This window comes from Gekko japonicus, unplaced genomic scaffold (assembly GCF_001447785.1).
Source record: "Gekko japonicus isolate JY-2015 unplaced genomic scaffold, Gekko_japonicus_V1.1 scaffold3639, whole genome shotgun sequence".
Lineage (NCBI taxonomy): Eukaryota > Metazoa > Chordata > Lepidosauria > Squamata > Gekkonidae > Gekko > Gekko japonicus.
The window spans coordinates 11,983-32,326 of record NW_015168767.1 but is presented as its reverse complement, the minus strand read 5'-3'; the positions used below and the strand labels follow the sequence as shown (position 1 = coordinate 32,326).

General features: G+C 46.1%; 1 protein-coding gene across 2 annotated transcripts in view; it reads right to left on the bottom strand.

Annotated features, from left to right (window-relative positions):
• The window catches only part of LOC107114224 (mitogen-activated protein kinase 10), a 99,368-nt gene that overhangs the window by 75,774 nt on the left and 3,250 nt on the right, over positions 1 to 20,344 (bottom strand). For both annotated transcript variants that reach the window (XM_015415664.1, XM_015415665.1), the window contains exons 2-4: positions 12,046 to 12,104; positions 10,281 to 10,419; positions 8,711 to 8,876 (exon numbers count right to left, since the gene is read on the bottom strand). In XM_015415664.1, the coding sequence (XP_015271150.1) occupies positions 8,711 to 8,876; positions 10,281 to 10,419; positions 12,046 to 12,104 (364 nt within the window). The remainder of the gene's footprint in view (positions 1 to 8,710; positions 8,877 to 10,280; positions 10,420 to 12,045; positions 12,105 to 20,344) is intronic.

Here is a 20,344-nt window from a genome sequence, read left to right as displayed (position 1 = left end):
ATTCTATATTGTTCATAATTTAAAGTATTATTCCACATATGCCTAGATTATTGATAAAGCACTGCAGCAAAAACATGCAGGTGACTCTAAGATGGCTTACAAAACATTGAAAAGAAAGAGGAAGCTACACCCCCCAGAAAAATTTAGTAAGTTTTTTTTAAAATGCTCAAGTTTTTGAAAACAATCTTTGACAGTACAAAAATCTGTGACTGAAAGAGAGCAAAATGAAAACCACTTCGCAATGTTTTAAAAATCTAGGGTTGTCCCCCCCCCACTGATGTAATGCAATAATTTAAAAGCATCCAGTTCAGCAATCCCTTACTCACAGCATGCCCAGAATGCTAATCTTGCCTGCTCTGTAACTCTCAGAGTTCCTACCGTACTAAAGGCTTGGCCCCTGTGTCTAAGCAGTAGCCAAAATCAGTAGCACTGTAGCTACCTAGTATGTTGCCTCCATACAATCTACAGTAGCAGCAAATGCACAGGGCTTAATTGGCGCTGGAAAGAGGCAAACACCACAGAACTTCATCTGTCCTGGCTATTCTTTTGCATTAACACACAAAAGTTTGAGCACTCTGGGGGCAGAAGGTTGCATTTCCCATCAATAACACGCCCACACAGGAATTTGTGTATAACATATGGCTATGCATGTGTAATTTTTTATTTCTTTATTTATTAGATTACCCCGCCCAACCACAAGAAAATGGGCTCAGGGCGGGTATAATGAATGGGCATCTATACCACCACATACACATAAGTGTCTAGCCTGCAAATTGTTAGGCAAGATCTGGCCTTTGGACTGCTCCGGCATAAAGAGTCTTACCAACTGCAGCTCTCCACTCCAATCAGCAAATCAGTTAAACTGGAGAACTTGACCTAGAATTCCATAAATGAAAGGCCAGTTTAGACTGGGCCCTCAATGGGAAATGTCTTCAGAAACCACAGGGATGCACCGTTATGTGGAAGTACTGCAATCTGGAGCACAACCTTTTGAAACCATGATGTCTTGGAAGCAATTTGTGAGACGGAGGTCAGTCCCATCATTCAGCCTGAGCTCACACAGATTGCTACCAGAAAGTGGTGGCTATAAAAGGGAGTGTACTGAGTCAGGCACAGCTGCATCCCCAGAGATATTTAGGCCTCTTACTGTTGAAGTAGTAGCAAGTGTCCCAGCTGATCACAGGACTGCCCAGATTATTTTACTTTAGGGTTGCCAGGGCCCCGGTCCAGGCAGGGTTTCCCCTGCTTTTGTGGGGCCCTTTCTGCCAGTGGCCAGCTGGCTGGTGGGGGGAAACCCCGCCCACAAATGCCCCGAATGTGACATAATGACATCACCCAGAAGTGACGTCATCATATCGCCAACATCAATGGTGACACTCTAGTTTTTGGGCAAAACTCTATGGTAAAATTGGGCTCAAACCATAGAGTTTTGCCCAAAAACTAGAGTGTCACCCCAATGTCAGCAATGTGATGATGTCACTTTCAGATGATGTCATCGTGGTGTGTGTGCCAGAAGATCCCAGGACAGACCCTGGAGCCCCCTACTGGCAACCAGGTAGTACCTGGCAACCCTATTCAACTTGCATATTGTGATCTCTTGTTCGGCAAACCCCTTTACTCTGTCGCCTTATGCGGCGATGCAGGTTTGTGCTGTACTGCAAAACATTAGTTGTTGCACAGAAAACTGCAGAGGTGAACAAATTAAGACAACTTATTTGTGACAAAATGGCAGGTGCCAAGGGAGAAGGCACAATCATTGCCAGCCTGAGATGACCAGCCCCATGGACCAGAGTGAAATCATCCCATATCCCAGCATTACGGCTTGACTGGTTTGGAGCCCATGCATGAAAATTCTGGATATTCAGTAACATTTAACCTTGGCTATGACCGCAACATGGGCCAGCATATATCTTATCACTTTCGGAATACTTCGGTTTTTAAGGAACTTTTACAAGAGCTTCAATAAATTTCAGATCTCTAAAAATAATACTTGCAAAAAAAAAGAAACATCCAGGGCTTCAGGGTACAGGAAAACTCTATTAAAATCATCTCTTATTTTGCAAAATCTAGGCCAAGTCATGTAACGCCGGAGCGGTGCAATTTTTGGCTTCCTGTGGCTATGTGCCACGGAGCTGTACTTACACTGGAAGTCCCAAGCACAGCATGGCCCTAAACTGCCTTGCACCAGGGAAATGCTCTGCTGACATGGAACTTCCGCAGGATCCACTCAGCTACATTTGGATTATGTTGTTATTCAAACATTATCAGAGCAGCAGCCAGAGATGCTAGGCCACAACCCCAGGACCTGTATTGAAACTTTAAAATCCTCAGTGGTTAGGATGAGCCTGGCAACCAGTGGGAGGGCTGGAGTGGGGACAGGGGTGGGGTCATGTGATAGTGCCAATGTCATCACGTCACTTCTGGGTACAATTCGGAAGTGATAATGCGTACCTCTAGGAAAGGCCAGTAACTCTTTGTTAAAGCCATAGGATTTCCAGCAATTCCTAGAGCTACCCACAGTCCCTTCTGGGTTGTACCCAGAAGTGACATACTGGCACAGAGGCTGGTGGCAGTTTTTTTGTTTTATTATTTTAAAATTTTTCCTCCTGCTGCTGCTCGGAGTGGCAGCAGGCACGGAGGGGCAGCAGACAATAGAGATTATCAGCAGAAAGCCTCCTGCCATAGCGGGAGCTCTGGAGTCCTACTGGTGGAAAATGAGACAGCCATGGATTCTCCTGCGCATTCCACATCTGGTCCTGTTCCCTGCCCCCTCCACCTTCTGTAATGCGCAGGACTTCCCAAGAATTGCACAAGAAACGGTGGAAAACCTGAATAACGGGATCAGGGAGGGGGAATGTGAATGGCTGCAGCAGCCATTATCTTCAACTGGGCCAGGAAATGTAAAGGTACTTGCACATTTTCCAGGTTGCTATCTGGCGCCATGGCATCCCACTGTGGGCCACTGGTGACTTCACCACTCCACTAAACGCAGACTTTCGTGTTGTTTTATGTTCATTTTGGTCTATCAAACTGATTTCGTCTCTTTTTCACCCCTGTTCTTTTTGCCCCACAAAAACAAACAACAGCCCCAAAACAACAATTGCTTTGGGTTAAACAGAAACCAAGGTGAAACGTTCCATCTGGAGGGAAAGGAAGGGGGTGGCCACTACTGGGTGCACAGGACAGCAAAAGCATGCCTGACAGAGTGGAGCGGTTCTTGCTTTCGGGGAGGGCAATCTCGGGGCCTTGCGGGAACAGGGTGAAGCAAAATGGTGCTAAAATAGACATTGTTTCCATCAACTCAGGTGCAAAGAGAAAATGAAAGCATGAAGACGGCCTTTATTAGGCACATTATTCTGTTAGAGAGAGATATACTAAAGGAAATTTTTTAAATGAAATTTAAGCCAACTTTTTAAGGACAGCAGCTACATAAGGGGGGATATCTATCGTGCTATACTGTGTACTGGTATGAATTCATATATCAAATACAAATTATGGCTATATCAATGTCGCTAAGGATGGTAAGCTTGCCCCCTTCCTGGTTTGGCTTCTCTTGGCAGACAAATGCCAGCACTAGTAAGAAACAATAATTATTTGCATGTATTCAGATTATTGAAATGTTAACTGCATTTAGCACAAGAACAGCAACCTAATTGCCCTGCTTCAGGGAGTCCTTTGCTGGCCAGATCAGTTTCCGTACTCACAAGAGGTTCTCTATAGTTTTGTTGGTGAAAGGTGTCATCGAGACACAGCCGACTCATGGCGACCCAGTAGGGTTTTTAAGGCAAGAGACATCCAGAGGTGGTTCGCCATTGCCTGCCTCTGCATAGCAACCCTGGAATTCCTTGGTGGTCTCACATCCAAATACTAGCTAGGACTGACCCTGCTTAGCTTCCAAGATCTGATGAGATAAAGCTAGCTTGGGTCGTCCAGGTCAGGGGTCTCAACAATGGAGGGGGTGGGCAGATGGAACGTCCCCCTTCCACTGACGTTCGGCTCACACGGGGGCTGCCCTAGCATATCAGGAGCAAACATGGAACTCTGGATTGAAAGTGACTCCAGAGCTCACCCTTAATTCCTCTGGTAGCAGCTTTAAGTTTTCTGCTTATGGGGATTTTAAAAAGCAGTTCCCCTTGATTAATACCTACAATAGGGAAATCTGCACCTTAAGCTGATAACCGCCACTAATAACCACGTTCGAGGCAGCCGTCGGCTTTAAATTGAGAAATGTAAGGTGTGCTGCAAATGTGCCCACATTATTACTAAATTTAAATAACAAAGAAATCAGGCTAAAATAGCAATCTAATTGCCGGCTCGCAGATTGCAGTCAGATGTTAGTTAAAGAGCCGCCCGCATGCTAATTGGATTCTACACATTAAAATGGAAAGGTTGAGAGGATTCATCATTTCCCTCCATTGCATTTAGTGCTGAAAAAGGTATCTTCTTCTGAAGGGGAAAAGATTACTTTTGGCAGAAGCAAGAGCAATATAATGGATTTATCTCCACTGCATTCCTTGCTCTTCTCTCTGTAGCTTGCTGCAACTAGCCTAAAAAATCTGTAGTCCCTATTTCGCACTGTATATGTGCAGGGCTGACGTAAAAAAAAAGAAAGAAAGAAAAACTGAGAACATCTGAGATGAAAACACTGTTTGAGCACAAAGGAAATACCTCCTTCTGCTCCCCAATATGTTGATCTGAGAGGTCCCTTTCTGATGGAGGCATTCCACATCTCCCATTACCACAATGATATACTCTTCACAGCAGCATCTCCTGCCCACGCCTGGGACCCAAGACTAGGGGTTATATCCATTACTGCATTTCATTTCTTCTAAATGGACAGGCTAGCTTCCAAATGGACATGTGCAAGCCAGATGCACATGAACTGCCCAGGGAATAAAAGGACTTGGGACACCCCCCACCCACATGCACCATCTGAGGCTGGGTCATTATCTAGAATTGTACCTATTTAAGTCCCCAAAGCCCTTTTTAGGCATGGAAGGGAATAGAGCTGTACAAAATTGGCCCCTGTGATTGGCAGACAGTATGAGTTCACAGGATTCGACAGAACTGGGCGTAAATGCTAGAAGGCTGGCCTTTGACAACAAGAGTAGAATCTCCTTTCTCCTTCCCGTGTCTCGTTCAAGGAGTCACGGGCTGGAGCCCGGCCTTGAATCATGGAACGGCTGCAAGCTGCTAGCCTCCTACTTAGTATGTGTTTGCTTTTGTTATTTATAGTCTGCCTTTCTTACTGAGTCTCCAGGTGGATGACTTGTATATCCAGCCATCCACACAACCTTTTCCCTGTCACTCCCCCTTGCAGGTAGCTTCAGAGCTTCATTTGAACCAGATGCTCCAGCTGTTTCCTCTGTTTCTGCCAGGCATGCTGCACCTTTTATGGTACACAACAGACAAAAATCCAACAGGTAATTCCCAACACACTCACTACCTCTCCGATCAGCATGTGCTAGGGTTGCCAACCCCAGGTGGGACCTAGAGATTTCTGAGTATTACAACTGATCTCTGGACCATAGAGATCAGTTCCCCTGGAAGAAATGCCTCCTTTGGAGGGTGGACTCTAGGGATTTATATTCCAGTAAGGTCATTCCTAGGGTTGCCAAGACCCCCTGGGGGGCGGGGAAACCCCTGCCCGAGAGGCCCATTCCCCGCCGGTGGGGATTGGGCCACTGGGGGGGACCCCACCCCCAAAGCACACAACGTGCCTGGCATGAACATGTCACCCGGAGGTGACGTAATCACGTCGGGCACGTTGCGGGGGGGACGCTCTATCATCCCTCAGACGATTGTGGCCCCGCCCCCAATGTGCCCGACGCGATTATGTCACTTCCGGGTGACGTGATCACGGCTTTGCATGTGACGTGATCACACTTTGCATGTGTGCCAGGAGACTCCAGGAGACATCCGGGACTCCCTCTGCTATTCCCGAGGTAGGACTTGGCAACCCTAGTCATTCCCCACCCCAAGCCCTGCCCTCCCCCATGGTCCACCCTCCAAAATTTCTACGTATTTCCTAACTTGGAGTAGGCAACCATAGCATGTGAATTCCTGACTATTCTGTAGCAGCCCAGCTGGTGGGGGTGGTGGGGATAAACAATAGCCTAGTTAAGGTTCAGTCCCAAAGCCTCCGTACTAAGGCTCCAGGCCACGTAGTGTCATATAATAGTAGCATATTTCCAAGCAAATGCAACGCATCTGCCCCTGACTACTAAACAGTAACACAGTTTGCCCCACAACTGTGGGACTGGGAGAAAGCTTCTGTGTACAAAGGTATAATGTTTAGGCATACTTGAGTCCTAGAGGTTCTTTTTCAGAAACTGTGACATGTTTTCAAAGCACAGGGAAGGAAATATGACATTGGAAGTAACCAAAACTGTTAAAGGTCTCAGCTTTTTAAACAGTTATTCTCTCTTACCGTGGATGAATAAGAATTTAAGTACTGGGAAGTAGGGGCAAGGATGTCAGAGACCACTACGAAAATTCTCAGCAACCTGCCAAATTACAATTTCTAGGTTTCTTTCAGGGAAGCCATAAGAGATAAGGTAGTATGAAACCAACAGACATTTGTACTATAGACAGGGTCCGTCTGTAACTGCCAAAACTTTCAGATTTGGGGTCCAACGCTTTGTCTGGGCTCCATTTGCAAGAAAGCAAAGGGCCAGATACCATGGTGTAGCCAAATTGTAGCTTAGAAACACTTTTCGTTGAGGGTTTTGATTGAAGCTGGATATTGTCCATGTGTTATTTGATAGGAATTTTACGAGTGTCTTCTACTAGTAAAAATCAAAATTCGTATATTGATTTTTACATATTGTCCATGCAGCTTCTTCAAGTTGGATGCCGGATTCCTAGTAGAGCAAATCCAAAACTGTTCAAAATCATGAATTCCTTTGGCCCTACCATTAGAGTGGCCAGACCCCTGGCAGGGGCAGGGCACCCCCTGCCTCTGCCTCTCATTTCCCACCACCGCTTGGAGGCTATTTGGAGAAACTTTTTTTTTTAACTAGCCATTGGGCTGAAGACATGAGGTCACTTCCTGCCCCGGCCAAACATGCCGAAAAACGCGGGGGGGGGGGAGCACGGCTATTTGCGCCATCGCATTCTGATGCGCTATTATGTGATCAGACGTGACGGTGGCTTCCCCGCAGCAAAGAGGACGACGGGGGAGGAAGCCGTGCACCGGCGCAATCACACCGGGAGGTTTCCATTGGCGGCCCGTGGCAAAGCGTTTGCTAGTACATGTGGTGTGCTAGTTTTTTACTGCGCGGCTTCGGCGGCTTGCCACGGGTTCGCCACGGGAATGCTACACCTACCAGATGTTCCCGTGTGATCGCGCCCGGATACTCCGCGGGACTCCTGTGCCTTCAGCGGGGCAAATGCTCCGTGTGACCAGGGCCTAGGCCTGGCAACTGTATATACCACCAATAAACTGCTATATTTGACAGCGTTACCATCCTCTCTAGAGATGGGTTCAAAGGCTAAAAACCTGTCCTGGTTTAGAAACAGGCCTGAATGTGGGATATTTCTGAGGCTAGATGAGTGGCAACTCAGAAAAGGGCCTTTTCAGTTGTGGCACCAAAATTATGGAATTCCTTCTCCAGGGAGACTGAGCTGCTCCCCAGTGTCATGATCTTCCATCAACGAGTGAAACCTTTTATGCTTTTCCTGGTGTTCCCTCAACGATGTCCCTCCTGTTTATGTGCTTTGTTTAGTTGTTTTTAATTGTTTTCTCCATGTGTGTATTTTATAAAGTTCGTTTTAATGTTTTTGTTTGCTGCCTTGGGGGACTCTAAGTTGAGTGGAAAGGCAGCATCAAAACGTTTTAAATAACTAAATAAACATTTATCCATTATAAAAGCAGAAAACACATTCCTAAAAAATACCTAATATTTAACACGAATCATTCTGATTTAAACTATCCCACTCCGAATTAGACTAGAAGAGAGTCACCCATCATTAGATTTTGCACAAATTCTTTTGCCTTTATGAGGCATATACACCTTGGATGGTTATTATATACTGTATGACAGAGTTACACACAGGAAACATATAATAATATAAAATACATAACCAACCTTGGTTGGTGACTAAAGATTAACAGGAGTCATATTTTGAAGTGAGAAAGGCCTGGAGGGGCAGCTTTCACTGGCTTCAGGCCACATCTAGAGACTCCTAGAACTGCCACAGATGCCAAGGCATCCTCTCTAGTCCAACCCCAGATGCTCTATCAGGGTTCTCTCTTAGTTCTCGAGTTACGCAAAGCACTACAGCCAATCGGGTGGTCAGGTTGTATCACATGCATTGTTTAGTCGTTCTGCCTGCCCTATCAAACTGGATACCTCAGTGTACACAGAGTCACAAACGCTTTCTGATTTTGCCGGCTGGTTACAGCTGCGGAAACTCAAGCGCCAAACTGTTTTGACTTTTAAGTTTAAGACCTATCTTTATATGGAGCTTGCTTTTTTTCTTTTCACAGCATGCTCTATCGCTAGTTGTCAGCTTTTCGACCACCTGCTATAGCAGGGGAGCACGTTCATCTCCATGTGGATGAAAAACTTAGGACTACCAGTACGTGCATAGCAAGTTTTTGTTAAAGGAACAAGTCCCTGTTTTGTTTTGTTTTCAATCTGGGCAATTGACAGCCTTAGCTTTACTCCATCCCACGTGGTTCATCATATGCACGTATATATCCTACCATTCTCCTTGTAGCCCATTCCCAAGATGACCTCTGGTGCTCTGTAATAACGCGTGACCACATATGGAGTCATCATGAAGCTAGTGCCCGCTGTCCTGGCCAGTCCAAAATCCAGAATCTTCAATGTGCAGTCAGATTTTACCACAATATTACTTGGTTTTAAATCCTGGAAGGAAGGAAGGAAGAAAGCAGACACAAAACTTACCTACAAGACATACTGGGAGAAGTGTTGCTTTAGGTCTGGTATATTGGAAATATAGGGGAAAGAGAACATAAGACAAGCATGCAAAAACACAAGAAGAACCCTGCTATAGCCAGCAATTTTAAATCAGATACCTCCAGAAAGGTCACAAGTCAGTCTTGAAGGAAACAGCCCTCTCCTGCAGTTGTCCCCTAATAATGGGCATTCAGGGGTATACTGCTTCTGAACATGGAGGCTTCCTTTTGCTATCCTGGCTAACAGAACATTGATAGACTTATGCCCAATGAACTTGTCAGTCCCTCTTTCAAGACATCCAACACAGTGGTCTTCATCAATGAGGACATTATTTATGCACAGTGTGAAGAAGCAATTTCTTCCGTCATAAAACAACTGCCATTCCATTTCACTGGGTGATATTAAATTCCGGTATTAAGGGAAAAGAGGAAGAAAAATAATGTATATCCACTTTATCCATGCCATGCATACCTATAAATCACTCCCCCTTTGTCTTTTTTATAAACGAAAAAGACCCAAATATCCTGAGACGAGGGATTTAAGAGAGGGCATGGTTCCTGTTCAACCCATAGATGCCAACGCCATTTTGAAAGAAAATTTAGCTGTTTAAAAATAGCCACGAGGGCCCAACCCTGATTAGGCCCACACTGGGGTAGCACCAGGTGACTTCCCCCCCTGCACCTTTTCAAGTGCCAAAACAGCCCCCCCCCCAATAGATGTTGGACCTGTGGCCACCAGAACATGCAGTTTGGTTCTCAGGGCCAAACTACAAGATACATATTAATGAGTATTCCATGCACATACAGCTCCAAAATGGAACAACTTCGGCAGTTTCAGCAGGGAGAAACCAAGTGGGAGGGAAGGCAGGAGCTCCTTCTCTCCCTGAGCCACTTTTTTGACCCAATCGGGCACCCATAGATTTTTAAAAAGCCATTCCTCACAGCTGCTGTTTGGCTATGGAAGAAAGTGAGCTGAGCCCAGGGACAAAACTTGTTAAAAATTGTATTGTGTAGTTTGGCCCTCACTGCAGCAAAGATACGAGTCTGGTGTCCTTGAGGGAGGCCGTGGAAAAACCAGCATTTATTAATGCAAACCAAGAGCTGAAAGATCATCTGGAAACCAAACCCTGGTTTTGCAAACTAACCACATATAAAACAAACTGCGGTTGCACTTTATATATTTGAACCAAGCCAGTTTTTGTTTCGAGCAGCCTGCCCTAGTGTTTCTCGCTGCAGATGCAAATAAAACCGAAGCCATTCAGGGGCTTTTAGCTGGCATTCCCAGGAGCGGAAAGGATGCACACATTTTCTTTGCTTCAAATGTTTATTTTTTTCCCTGAAGAAGCTCGCTTACCCTGTGTATGATTCCTGCGGAATGAAGGTGCTTGATGCCACAAAGCATTTGGTACAGCAGGTAAGACATTCGCTCGTGATCTAGCTCCATTTGAATCACCTGGCACAAGTTGGCATCCATCAGCTCCATTACTAAATAACTGGCAGGGAGAGACAACAATTACTGCTTACGCACGATTGTAACACTTTCTCATCCCAGCATCACCCAACACATTGTAGAGAACCCACTGAGGATTGATGAAAGCTAGATTCAAGGGAGCTTTGACCCTTGAAAATTTATATCTCGAATGTCTTGTGGGTCTCTAAGGTGCTACTGAGCTTGAATCTAGCTTTTCTACTGCAGACCAACAGAGCTACCTTCTAAGGATGGTGGGCTAGATGTCTTACATAGGTGTCTGCCTTTACTTGACCTTGTAATTGAGGAACCCCTGAAAAGTGTCCGAGGAAGTCAAGAGCTAGGGTTGCCAAAAAAAAAACCCCGGTTTGCCAGGGGTCCCCCGTTTTTTGGGGGGGTTCTACTCGCTGCCGGCGAGATGGCTGGCGGGGGAAGCCACACCCCCAACACCCACAGCCACCCCTCTCCCTTCTCTCTTGATAGAGAGGGGTGGCTGCCTTTAAGTGCATGGAATGGAACCCGTGTTTCCTCCCAAGCCCAATCTCCGCTTGAGATCAGGCTTGCAGAGAAATGCCAGCTTTGTGCACTTAAAAGGGAAACACGGCTCCTTGCTCTTAAAGGGGAAATGCCGGCTCATGCTCTTAAAGGGGAAACGCCGGCTCCTTTAAGTGCTGGGAACTGGCGTTTCCGGAGATCCAGTGCGTGGGCGGGTGGGGGCGGCGGCGGACGTCCCCAACGTGACGTCATCACGTCGGGGATGCCCCGCCCCCTCCAGGAACACCCCCAAAGTCCCCCGCTGGGGGTGAAAGATGGACTTGGCAACCCTATCAAGAGCCCCCAAGAACATAATTTAAAACTGATGGATGAGCTACAAACATAAGGAGAAAATGTGTTTGCCCAGGCAAGCGTAACATTGTGGGACACAAACTGGGGACAGTGAAGGAAATTCACAAAAGGCAGGAAGAGTGGACTCTGGGGAAAATGTTTTTGGATTGCCTCAGATTTAATTCAGGTCAGGTTTTCACTGTGTTCCAAGTTAACAGTGGACAATGCTTGGTGGACAGATACTAGCAATTCTCTGCCGCATCCCCAGGCAGCTCACTTTACAGAGTCATAGGTTATCACAAAATAAATATGAAAGAGAAGAAAAATGTTTCGCATCCCTCTCTCTCTTTTTATTTTAACAAGGAGATTATTTCAGAGTGAATTATCCACGTTTCAAAGGCCTGCATACCTCAGGGAGTTTGGAAGAAACAGCCGCTTCCTGAGCAAGCGAGCAACACAAAGGAATTAAAACAGAGCTCTGTAAGAGTCCTTCAGAGATCCCTGCATGTTGTGCACATGATTTCCACCTCCTCCCTGCATTTCTTCAAGTACCCCTATTAGAATGCTTTGCACACATTTTCCATTTCTGCTTTTACAAACGTAGGCGACGAGTGCTTTCCGAAATACCTAAAGGCAGCAGACTGATGGTCCAAACTTAACAGGTTCTAGCCTGAGCTTCTCCACGAGACAATTCCTTAGAAGGAGCAGAACATCCATTCTATTATTCCTCGATTTTAATTTTCTCTACAGAAAATTAAATGCCCTCCTCCCCTTCACCTCAGCCCCAGCAGAGATTTAGGTTTTTACTCTTGCCTGCATTACTTACACATCCTGGAATTCCTCCAGCGATTTCTGTGGTGTGAAGACATTTAATAAACTGATAATCTGAAAAACATAGAGAGGAGGGAGGGAGGGAGAGCGCGAGAACGGTAAACCATGACAACTTGATCGAAGGAGAGAGTGAGAACGGTAAACCATGACAACTTGATCGTGTTAGGATAGATTGCAATACTAAAATAACATTGGCTGATTTTAACACTTCAGTTTACACTAAACAACCTTGCTGCAATAGTAACAATACAAACCGCAGCTGAGAGCTAAATGATGGACAGATAGAATTGCCAACCTCCAAGTGGGGCCTAGCGATCTCCCAGAATTACAACTGATCTCCAGACAGCAGCGATCAGGCAAATGGTTGCTTTGGAGGGTGGACCGTCTGGAATTATACCCCACTGAGGCCCCTCCCCTCCCCAAACTCTACCCTCCCCAGGTTCCATCCCAAAATCTCCAGGAATTCCCCACGTGGTCCTTGGGAACCCTTTGCACAGACAGACCCTGTTCTAGAGGTCATATTTGCATGCACATGAAGAACTGAGAACTCTATGGTCTTACTTTCAGCCTAGCAGGAAAGAAACATGCAGAATTTGCTAAAACGGCAAGATATCGATGGTATATTAATAATGCTCAGAAGAGACTGATGGGGAGGGCAGAGAGGCCTTTGGGGGGGGGACCTGCTTGTTTGACAGAAATAGATTCACTACACATTTATGACACTGCTGCTGTTACTACCCTCTAGGTGTTGAGGTGAGGTTGGAAGCAGCTTAAAGGCACTGTTGTTGTTATTGTCACTTCTTTTAGTGGCCTGTACTCTACAGTTGAAGAATGGGCCAACACCCTCCACAAACGTGTACTGTGCACTCCAACCCTAAGAGATGATAAACAGCCAGTTGGTTGACAAGAAGAATTAGAAGAAGAATTTATTTATTTATTACATTTATATCCCACCCTCCCTGCCAGGGCAGGCTCAGGGCGGCTTACATAGGATGTATGAAACCACTAAAATACAAAATTCAGTACAATCACAACAATGTGACTGTAAAACATAACATAATATAAAGTGCTACTGCAGTTAGTATCGCGATGGCAGGCATTAGCAGCATCCAACAGGCATACAGTCAGCTAACATCGTAGTCTGGGTTGTATCAGGATGTTAATAATGATGTTATTAACGGGGCTAGGGCATCAATTTATTAGGTGTGGCTCCCTAATCGAAGGCCTGGTGGAAGAGCTCCATCTTGCAGGCCCTGCAGAACTGCAAAAGATCCCGCACGGCCCTGATGTTCTCCGGGAGCTCATTCCACCAGTACAGAGCTGCTACTGAGAAGACCCTGGCCCTTGTCACAGCCGGCCTGGCTTCTCTGGGGCCTGGAAAGGCCAGACGGTTTTGGGACCCCAATCCTAGTGCTCTCTGGGGAACATGTGGGGAAAGGTGGTCCCTTAGGTATGTCGGCCCCTGACCATATAGGGCCTTAAAGGTAAGAACCAGCACCTTGAACCAAATTCGATATGCTATAGGCAGCCAATGCAATGCTTTAGCTGGTTTAGCACATTGGTGCAGGGTTCCTAACCTCCAGATGGTACCAGAGGTTCTCCTGGTATTACAACTGATCTCCAGACTACAGAGAGAAGTTCCCCTGGAGAAAATGGCTGCTTCACGTCTCTGCTGAGCTCCCCACCAAACTTTGCCCTCCGCCCAAACACACCCCACCAAAAAAAATCTCTGGGAATTTCCCAACATGGAGCTGGCAAACCAACACTGGTGAGACCTCACAGGGCTAGCAGGAAAAAAACACACCAGTTCATCGTGTTTCAACTATATTTTATCTTCTGTCATCTCACCTCTGGAAAGCTGCCATTTTAGGCTCTTTCCATATTACCTCCAGCCCTTCAGTTCCTCATTCCACAGTATAACTAACATTCCGCCTTTTAATTAACTTTGACAATGTAGTCTTTCTTTCATCACATCCTCTGTTCATTGTTAGTGCCACCCCCTCTCCTCATTCGCCAATCCCACCTTTAAAGTTACACAGCATATTAGAAATTCATGACTTCCGGTTTATGGCGGCGCGCCGAGCAGACTCACCTCCTGGACCTCCCGGGGGTGAAAGCTGTGCACCGGCAGAAAGGGGGGGCCAGGCATCACTACTCCCCCCAGAGCCTGGTGAAAGGCTCCTAGCCAGGGGACTTCTGAGAGGTCGCCTCTTCGCCAGCGCAATGCTGGAGAATCAAGGCGCTTCTCTGTCCCGACGGTCCTTCTGCTGAGTGTCCGATTGGAACAAGTGACGCTGACCGGGACAAGCGCTGGAGATCAAGCAGTTAGACTAAATGAGGTCGTATGACCGAATATGAACATGAGTCAGATTAAAGCGCATTTGCGAATTTAAAAAGAAAGCTCCCCACTCCACGGACTAGAAAGTAAAGCAAGCGGGGGAGGGGCCCCTCCCATGCGCATAAATTTAAAAGTGGGACTCGGGGGGGGAGCGGAAGTAAAAGAGACGAAATCTGTTGAGAAAGACTTACCAAGGTGTATATGAGCATTTGAGCGCATATTCAGACTTTATAAATCTTTCCGAAAGTAAACAATTCATAAAAATGGCAGGCAAGAGGACTGAGAAAGAAAAACTTTAAAAAGTGAAAGTAGTTGAGAGTCCACAACCAGAAGGAACCACTGAGCTGGCCAAAACGTTGGCAGAATCCCTGCGCCCCCTGCTGGATCAGATGAATAATCTCAAGGAACAACTGTCAACAATGAACCAATGCATCTCCACTCAGCAAAAGCAATTGAATGAGACTCTTAACATTACAGAACAAACAGCTGAGAAGATTAAAAAAGTTGATGCCACTGCTCAAAAGGCAAAGAAAAAGGTACAATAATTGGAAAAGAAGCAAGTTTCTACAGAATAACAGTTTTACAATTACAAATTGAGAAGTCAAACTTGGTCCTTCGCTTCCAAGGTGTCCCAGAGACTAAGGGTGAGAATCTGAAGCAAATGATGAGCAAAGCACTGGCCCCAGTGACAGATTTGAAGGCAGAATAGCAATGAGATTCTTGAAGAGGCATGTGAGGGATTCTATCCTGAGAGCAACAGCGGGATCACCTTTGAAAATTGGGGACAATACTATCAGGATTCTGAAAGATATTCCATTTGAAATAAGACAAAGGAGAAAGAAGTACAAAGATCTAATCCTTTTTCTTCAAACAAATGTCATTTTGTACAGGTGGCTAACTCCAGAGGGTGTAACCTTCAAACTTCAGAATAAAAAGGAAAAGATTGACTCTGTTCTTAAAGCGCGGGAGTTTTTGAGAATCCAGTTGGGAGAGCCAGAGGAGGTGGAAAAAGAGGAAAAGGACAGTAAGTCCAGTGGCAAGCTGGACTCAGGGTCTTCTGGAGAGGACTCTCTTTCCGAGACAGGGGCGGCAGCTCCTAAAAGTCCTTACAAACTGCGGAAAAGACAGGATAAGAAAAAATGAAGGCTGAAGGACTCTGAATTGTGCCTTTGAAAATATTGTTTTTAATAATGAGATGCTCTGAGGGGTTTTATCAACAGTTAAACTTAAGATTTAAAAGATATACTAGCATGTCTGACTAAGTTCATAAAAATGTTAGCGTTTTAAGGGGTGACTTTGTATTCAAGCAAATTTGATGATCTCCTCTCTTGGGTTTTTAGGCAGTAGTGGGTATCTTTTCTTTATCCTTAATTGTAGTTCCCCTCCCTATTTTCATTGTAGTTTGTAGTCCTTATATAAAATGCAATAAAAAAAACCCCCCTTCGGGTGGCCAAAAAAAAGAAAAGAAAGAAATGCACGTGCTATTTCTAGAATCCCTTATTCTCAGAGATAGGGGTCTTTGTTTTCGCAGTGGCAATGAAATTAAGAACTGAGGAGTTCAGAAACAAACTCTCCAATTTTAGAACACCACAAGCCATTATGAACCAAGGCCACACTCCTAAAGCTGTAGAAAAGAGCAAGAGTCCAGTACCACCTTAAAGACTAACAAAATTTGTGGCAGGGTATGAGCTTTCATGAGTTTTGCTACAATTGCTGGATTACAACTGATAATGAAGCTCAAGACTGAATCGAGACCTAAGTTTCCTGTCTCATTACCAATGCTGATTTCTCCACACCTATATTACCCCTCTGCATATCTCACCTAGATCCAAACACACCTGCCGTTGTCATTCAGCTGTTATTGTCATTTGCCTGCTATTTTCATTCAGCATCTGAAATCACTCCACTTTCCAATAAATAAGACAGATGGACTCTCATTCTAGCTGTATCTGAAGAAGTGAGCAGTGACTATCTTGATCATAAAAGCTTATACCCTGCTACATATTTTGTTAGTCTTTAAGGTGCTACTGGACTCTTGCTCTTTTCGACTACTACAGACAAACACAGCTAACTATCTTGATCTAAGTCCTGAAGTGGGTTTTGGCTCATTATGGCCCTCCACGGCCCTGACTCCTCATTACCATACAGATGTATGTATGTAGGTGACGTAAGCACGGTTGGCGCCTCCAGGACAGAGACCAGTTGCGACCTCATCGTGCAGCCGCGCGCCATAAAAGGACCATCCCAGGAAGCCGCGCCGAAGAGATGAAAAAAGACCTCCGCCGAAGGACACTCCCGCCTGGTCCTAGCAAGCCCCCGCCACAGAAAGACCTACGCTGCATAGGTGCCTGGTAAGGCATCCATCTCCCCTGATATGTATGTGGCCCTAGTTAGACGATTAAATGTATATGTGTAAACCGCTCCGAGCCTTCAGGAAGGAGCGGTATAGAAATGTAATGTAATAATAATAATAATAACAATAATAACGATGACGATGACGATGATGATGATGTCCCTGCTGCCACTTCCTCCCATTATCCAAGCAGGGAACAATAATAGGTCTTAAGCAGCTTAAGCAAAGTCCTCACAGGCTAAAAGCATTTGTAGAACACCCGCTGTTGATGGGGAGCTTCAGAAACAAAGGTCCCGATGCCTCAGCTAAGTGGACCAAGTGCCTTAGAGCCCACACTGAAGATCTCCCTATCACTGCTCCCCCTCACCATAGTAAGTTATGGGGAAGGGGGGGGGTTGATGAGAAAGGCTGCCCAAGAATTGGTCTTTTTCAGTTTCTCAGAGAATTCTCAGAAGGAAATCAGCTTTTCCCCTATGAATTCTCTGAGGAAAACTGGAAAGGCTAAGGTAATTATGAAGCGAGGCAGAGGGGATTAGCCCTTAGTGAGTCTGTTTCTTCATGACAGAAATTGCCCAGCTGATGATGGTAGGCGCTCTCAAAATGGTCTGTGTACCACTAAATGCTCCATCCTATACTATAGGCGCAAAGTAATTCCCTCCGCCATCTTATCCTTGGTATTAAATATTCACCACGTAAGTCTCTCACTCTTTACTGTATCTGATGTCTTTGTCAGACCAAGATGTATGAATGTAATATTTGATATTTCACTCTGATATTTGAACACAGTATTTCATCTTACCAGGGCATTCTACCTGACACAAAATACTATTCCATACTTAACCATATTTAATAATTCACAACCAATGGTATTTAGAATATGACATGCAGGGATCTGCAAGGAACCTGTGGGGAGGGGGCACTGCCCTTACCTTTCCTACCTCCCTTCTCCCCAGCCTTCACTATCAGTCTTCCTTTCTTTGTCTCTTCCCCTCCCAAAGAGATTCGTGGAGGGTTGGCTCACTTGCCCACCCCCTCCTCACTGCTGTGCATGCCTGGCCATATCCCCTCCACCGCTCTAGCTGTCCAGCCGCATGCCCTCTGTTGCAATTCTACTCACACACCCAGCAGCCAAGTCATCAGCCTCATGATGGGGTGACAGCAACAGGAAGATGGGGGAGAAGACGGAGGTTCCTGCCCCTCTTCTCCACTGTCTGAGACAGCAGAGAAAGGGGATTTGGCTCACATACCCAGACATCCCCCCCTCTCCGATATTGTGGCTGCCCAACTCACCAGAAGCTTCAGTAGCAGGGGGAGGGGGCAGCAGGGGTTTCCTCTCCTCTTTCCATACCAACCCACCTCCGTTCCTGCTGCCTCAGTGGCTCTTTCAACAGCATTGGCGGTGTTGGAGCTTCATCTGGTCAGCCCAGACACTTCCAGTGAGGCTGCCTCAGCAGCAGGCAGAAAGGAGGAGGATCCCAGGAGAAATCCACCTAAACTTGCACAGACAACTGTTCCCTGTTTTTTTGGGGTGGGGGGGTTGGGGGGAGCCCCTCTTTTTTAAGGTTTCAGACTTTTCTACAAACCCAAGGGGTCCCCTAAGTTTGAGGGCTAATCTCCCTTCTGTCAACATGGTCACAATCTGCAGATGTAAGTATTTACAGATCAAAGGATCTGAAGAAGTGAGCAGTGAGTCACGAAAGCTCATACCCTACCATAAATTTTGTTAGTCTTTAAGGTGCGACTGGACTCTTGCTTTTAAGTATCTGCAGTTTTGACCACCCTGAGAGCTGGATATATTAAAAGTATTTGGTACAATTATACAATGGTATTTATATTTATTCATTTACTTCATTCATTTAGCTTAATTAATACAATCCATGCCTTTCTACCAAATGGGGTCCCAGAATGGCTTACATCATTTTTAACTTCATTCATTTACTTCATTAATACAATCCATGCCTTTCTACCGAATGGGGTCCCAGAATGGCTTACATCATTCTCTTCTCCTCCGTTTTAGCCTCACAACTAGGGGTGTGCCAAAAAAATAAAACGTCCCCGCCCAATTTGGGAATATTGGTATTCCCAAATATTCCCGAATCCAATGTGGGTATTGCATTGGGATTTGGGTAAACATTTGTGAAACCTGACTTTATTCAGCTCCATTATACCCTATGGAGACTGTCGGCTTGGTATATATTTGGACTGGTATATACAGAGCGCATACCCCTACTCACAACCACCTGTGAGGCAAGTGAGGCTGAGAATATATGACTGGCAGTAAGGTGTGTGGTGTGCCCTAACTAGAATATAGGACAGAAACGTGGGTTCTGATTGGGTGAAAACACTGCTGGAGTACACTCAGAAAGAACCCACCACATTCAAACAAGTTTCTGGCCCACTTGGGGAATCTCATGACAGACGGTCCTAGCATGACATAGGACTTGTTTTTGCCTATGGCAGGGTTTCTGGTAGATGAAAGGATTAGTGGTATCACAATCTCTTTGCCATGCTGAAGGCTTGCCAACATGCAAAGAGAGGCCTAGCACAGAGTCATTCAAGGTACCTGCCTCATGTAGGGTTGCCAAGTCCATCTTCCACCCCCAGCGGGGGACTTTGGGGGCGTTCCTGGAGAGGGCGGGGCATCCCGACGTGATGACGGCATTTTGGGGACGTCCCCCCCCGCCCGTGCACCGGATCTCCAGAAACGGCAGTTCCCAGCACTTAAAGGAGCCGGCATTTCCCTTTTAAATGCAGGAGCCGGCATTTCCCCTTTAAGAGCATGAAGCTGGCATTTCCCTGCAAGCTTGTGGAGATCCGGCTTAGGAGGAAACACGGGTTCCACACACTTAAAGGGAGAGAGATGGGTGGCTGTGGGTATTGGGGGCATGGCTTCCCCCGCCGGCCATCTGGCCAGCAGCGAGCAGAACCCCCACCCAAAACAGGGGACCCCTGGCAAACCGGGGGGGGGGTTAGCAACCCTACCCTCATGCGACCAAAGGATTCAATCATGGCAAGGGGATAATGGTGTCACTGGTCTCTTTCTGTGCCACAGGCCTTGGAACCCACATACTTCCTGTGAGAATGCATGAAACTTTATATCTGATGGCTGTCAAAATCAATGCCCTCAAGAAACAGCGTGAAAGGACTCCAATTTCAAATTTGGAAGTAAGGGGTGGGAAGAGTTCACACTGAAAACCTAAAATTCTGCACTCAGAATTTTGCAAAGATTGCATTCTCTAAAATAAATCTCAAATAATTGACAAGATTTGTTCCAACTTTGTTCAAAGACTAGAGGAGCCGTCACATTCCTCACTGCTCGGAAAATGTTGTGTGTGATCAGTCCTACAGGAAAACACAGCATAAGCAAACACCTCTCAGAGAAGCTCTGGTTACGCTGGAAGGAAACAGTGCTCCTCCCAGCTGGATGAGAAGATTGTAAACCAGAGGTCATTTCGGGGGGGATCGCGGGGGATCGCAGTTCCCCCGGGTGAGGTACGAGGGGGCGGGGCACATGACGAAGCCCCGCCCCCTGCTTCTGGCCACCCCACTTCCGGCCCTCATTCAGCCAGGAGGAGGCAGGAGAAGAGGGAGGGTAAGTTGCTT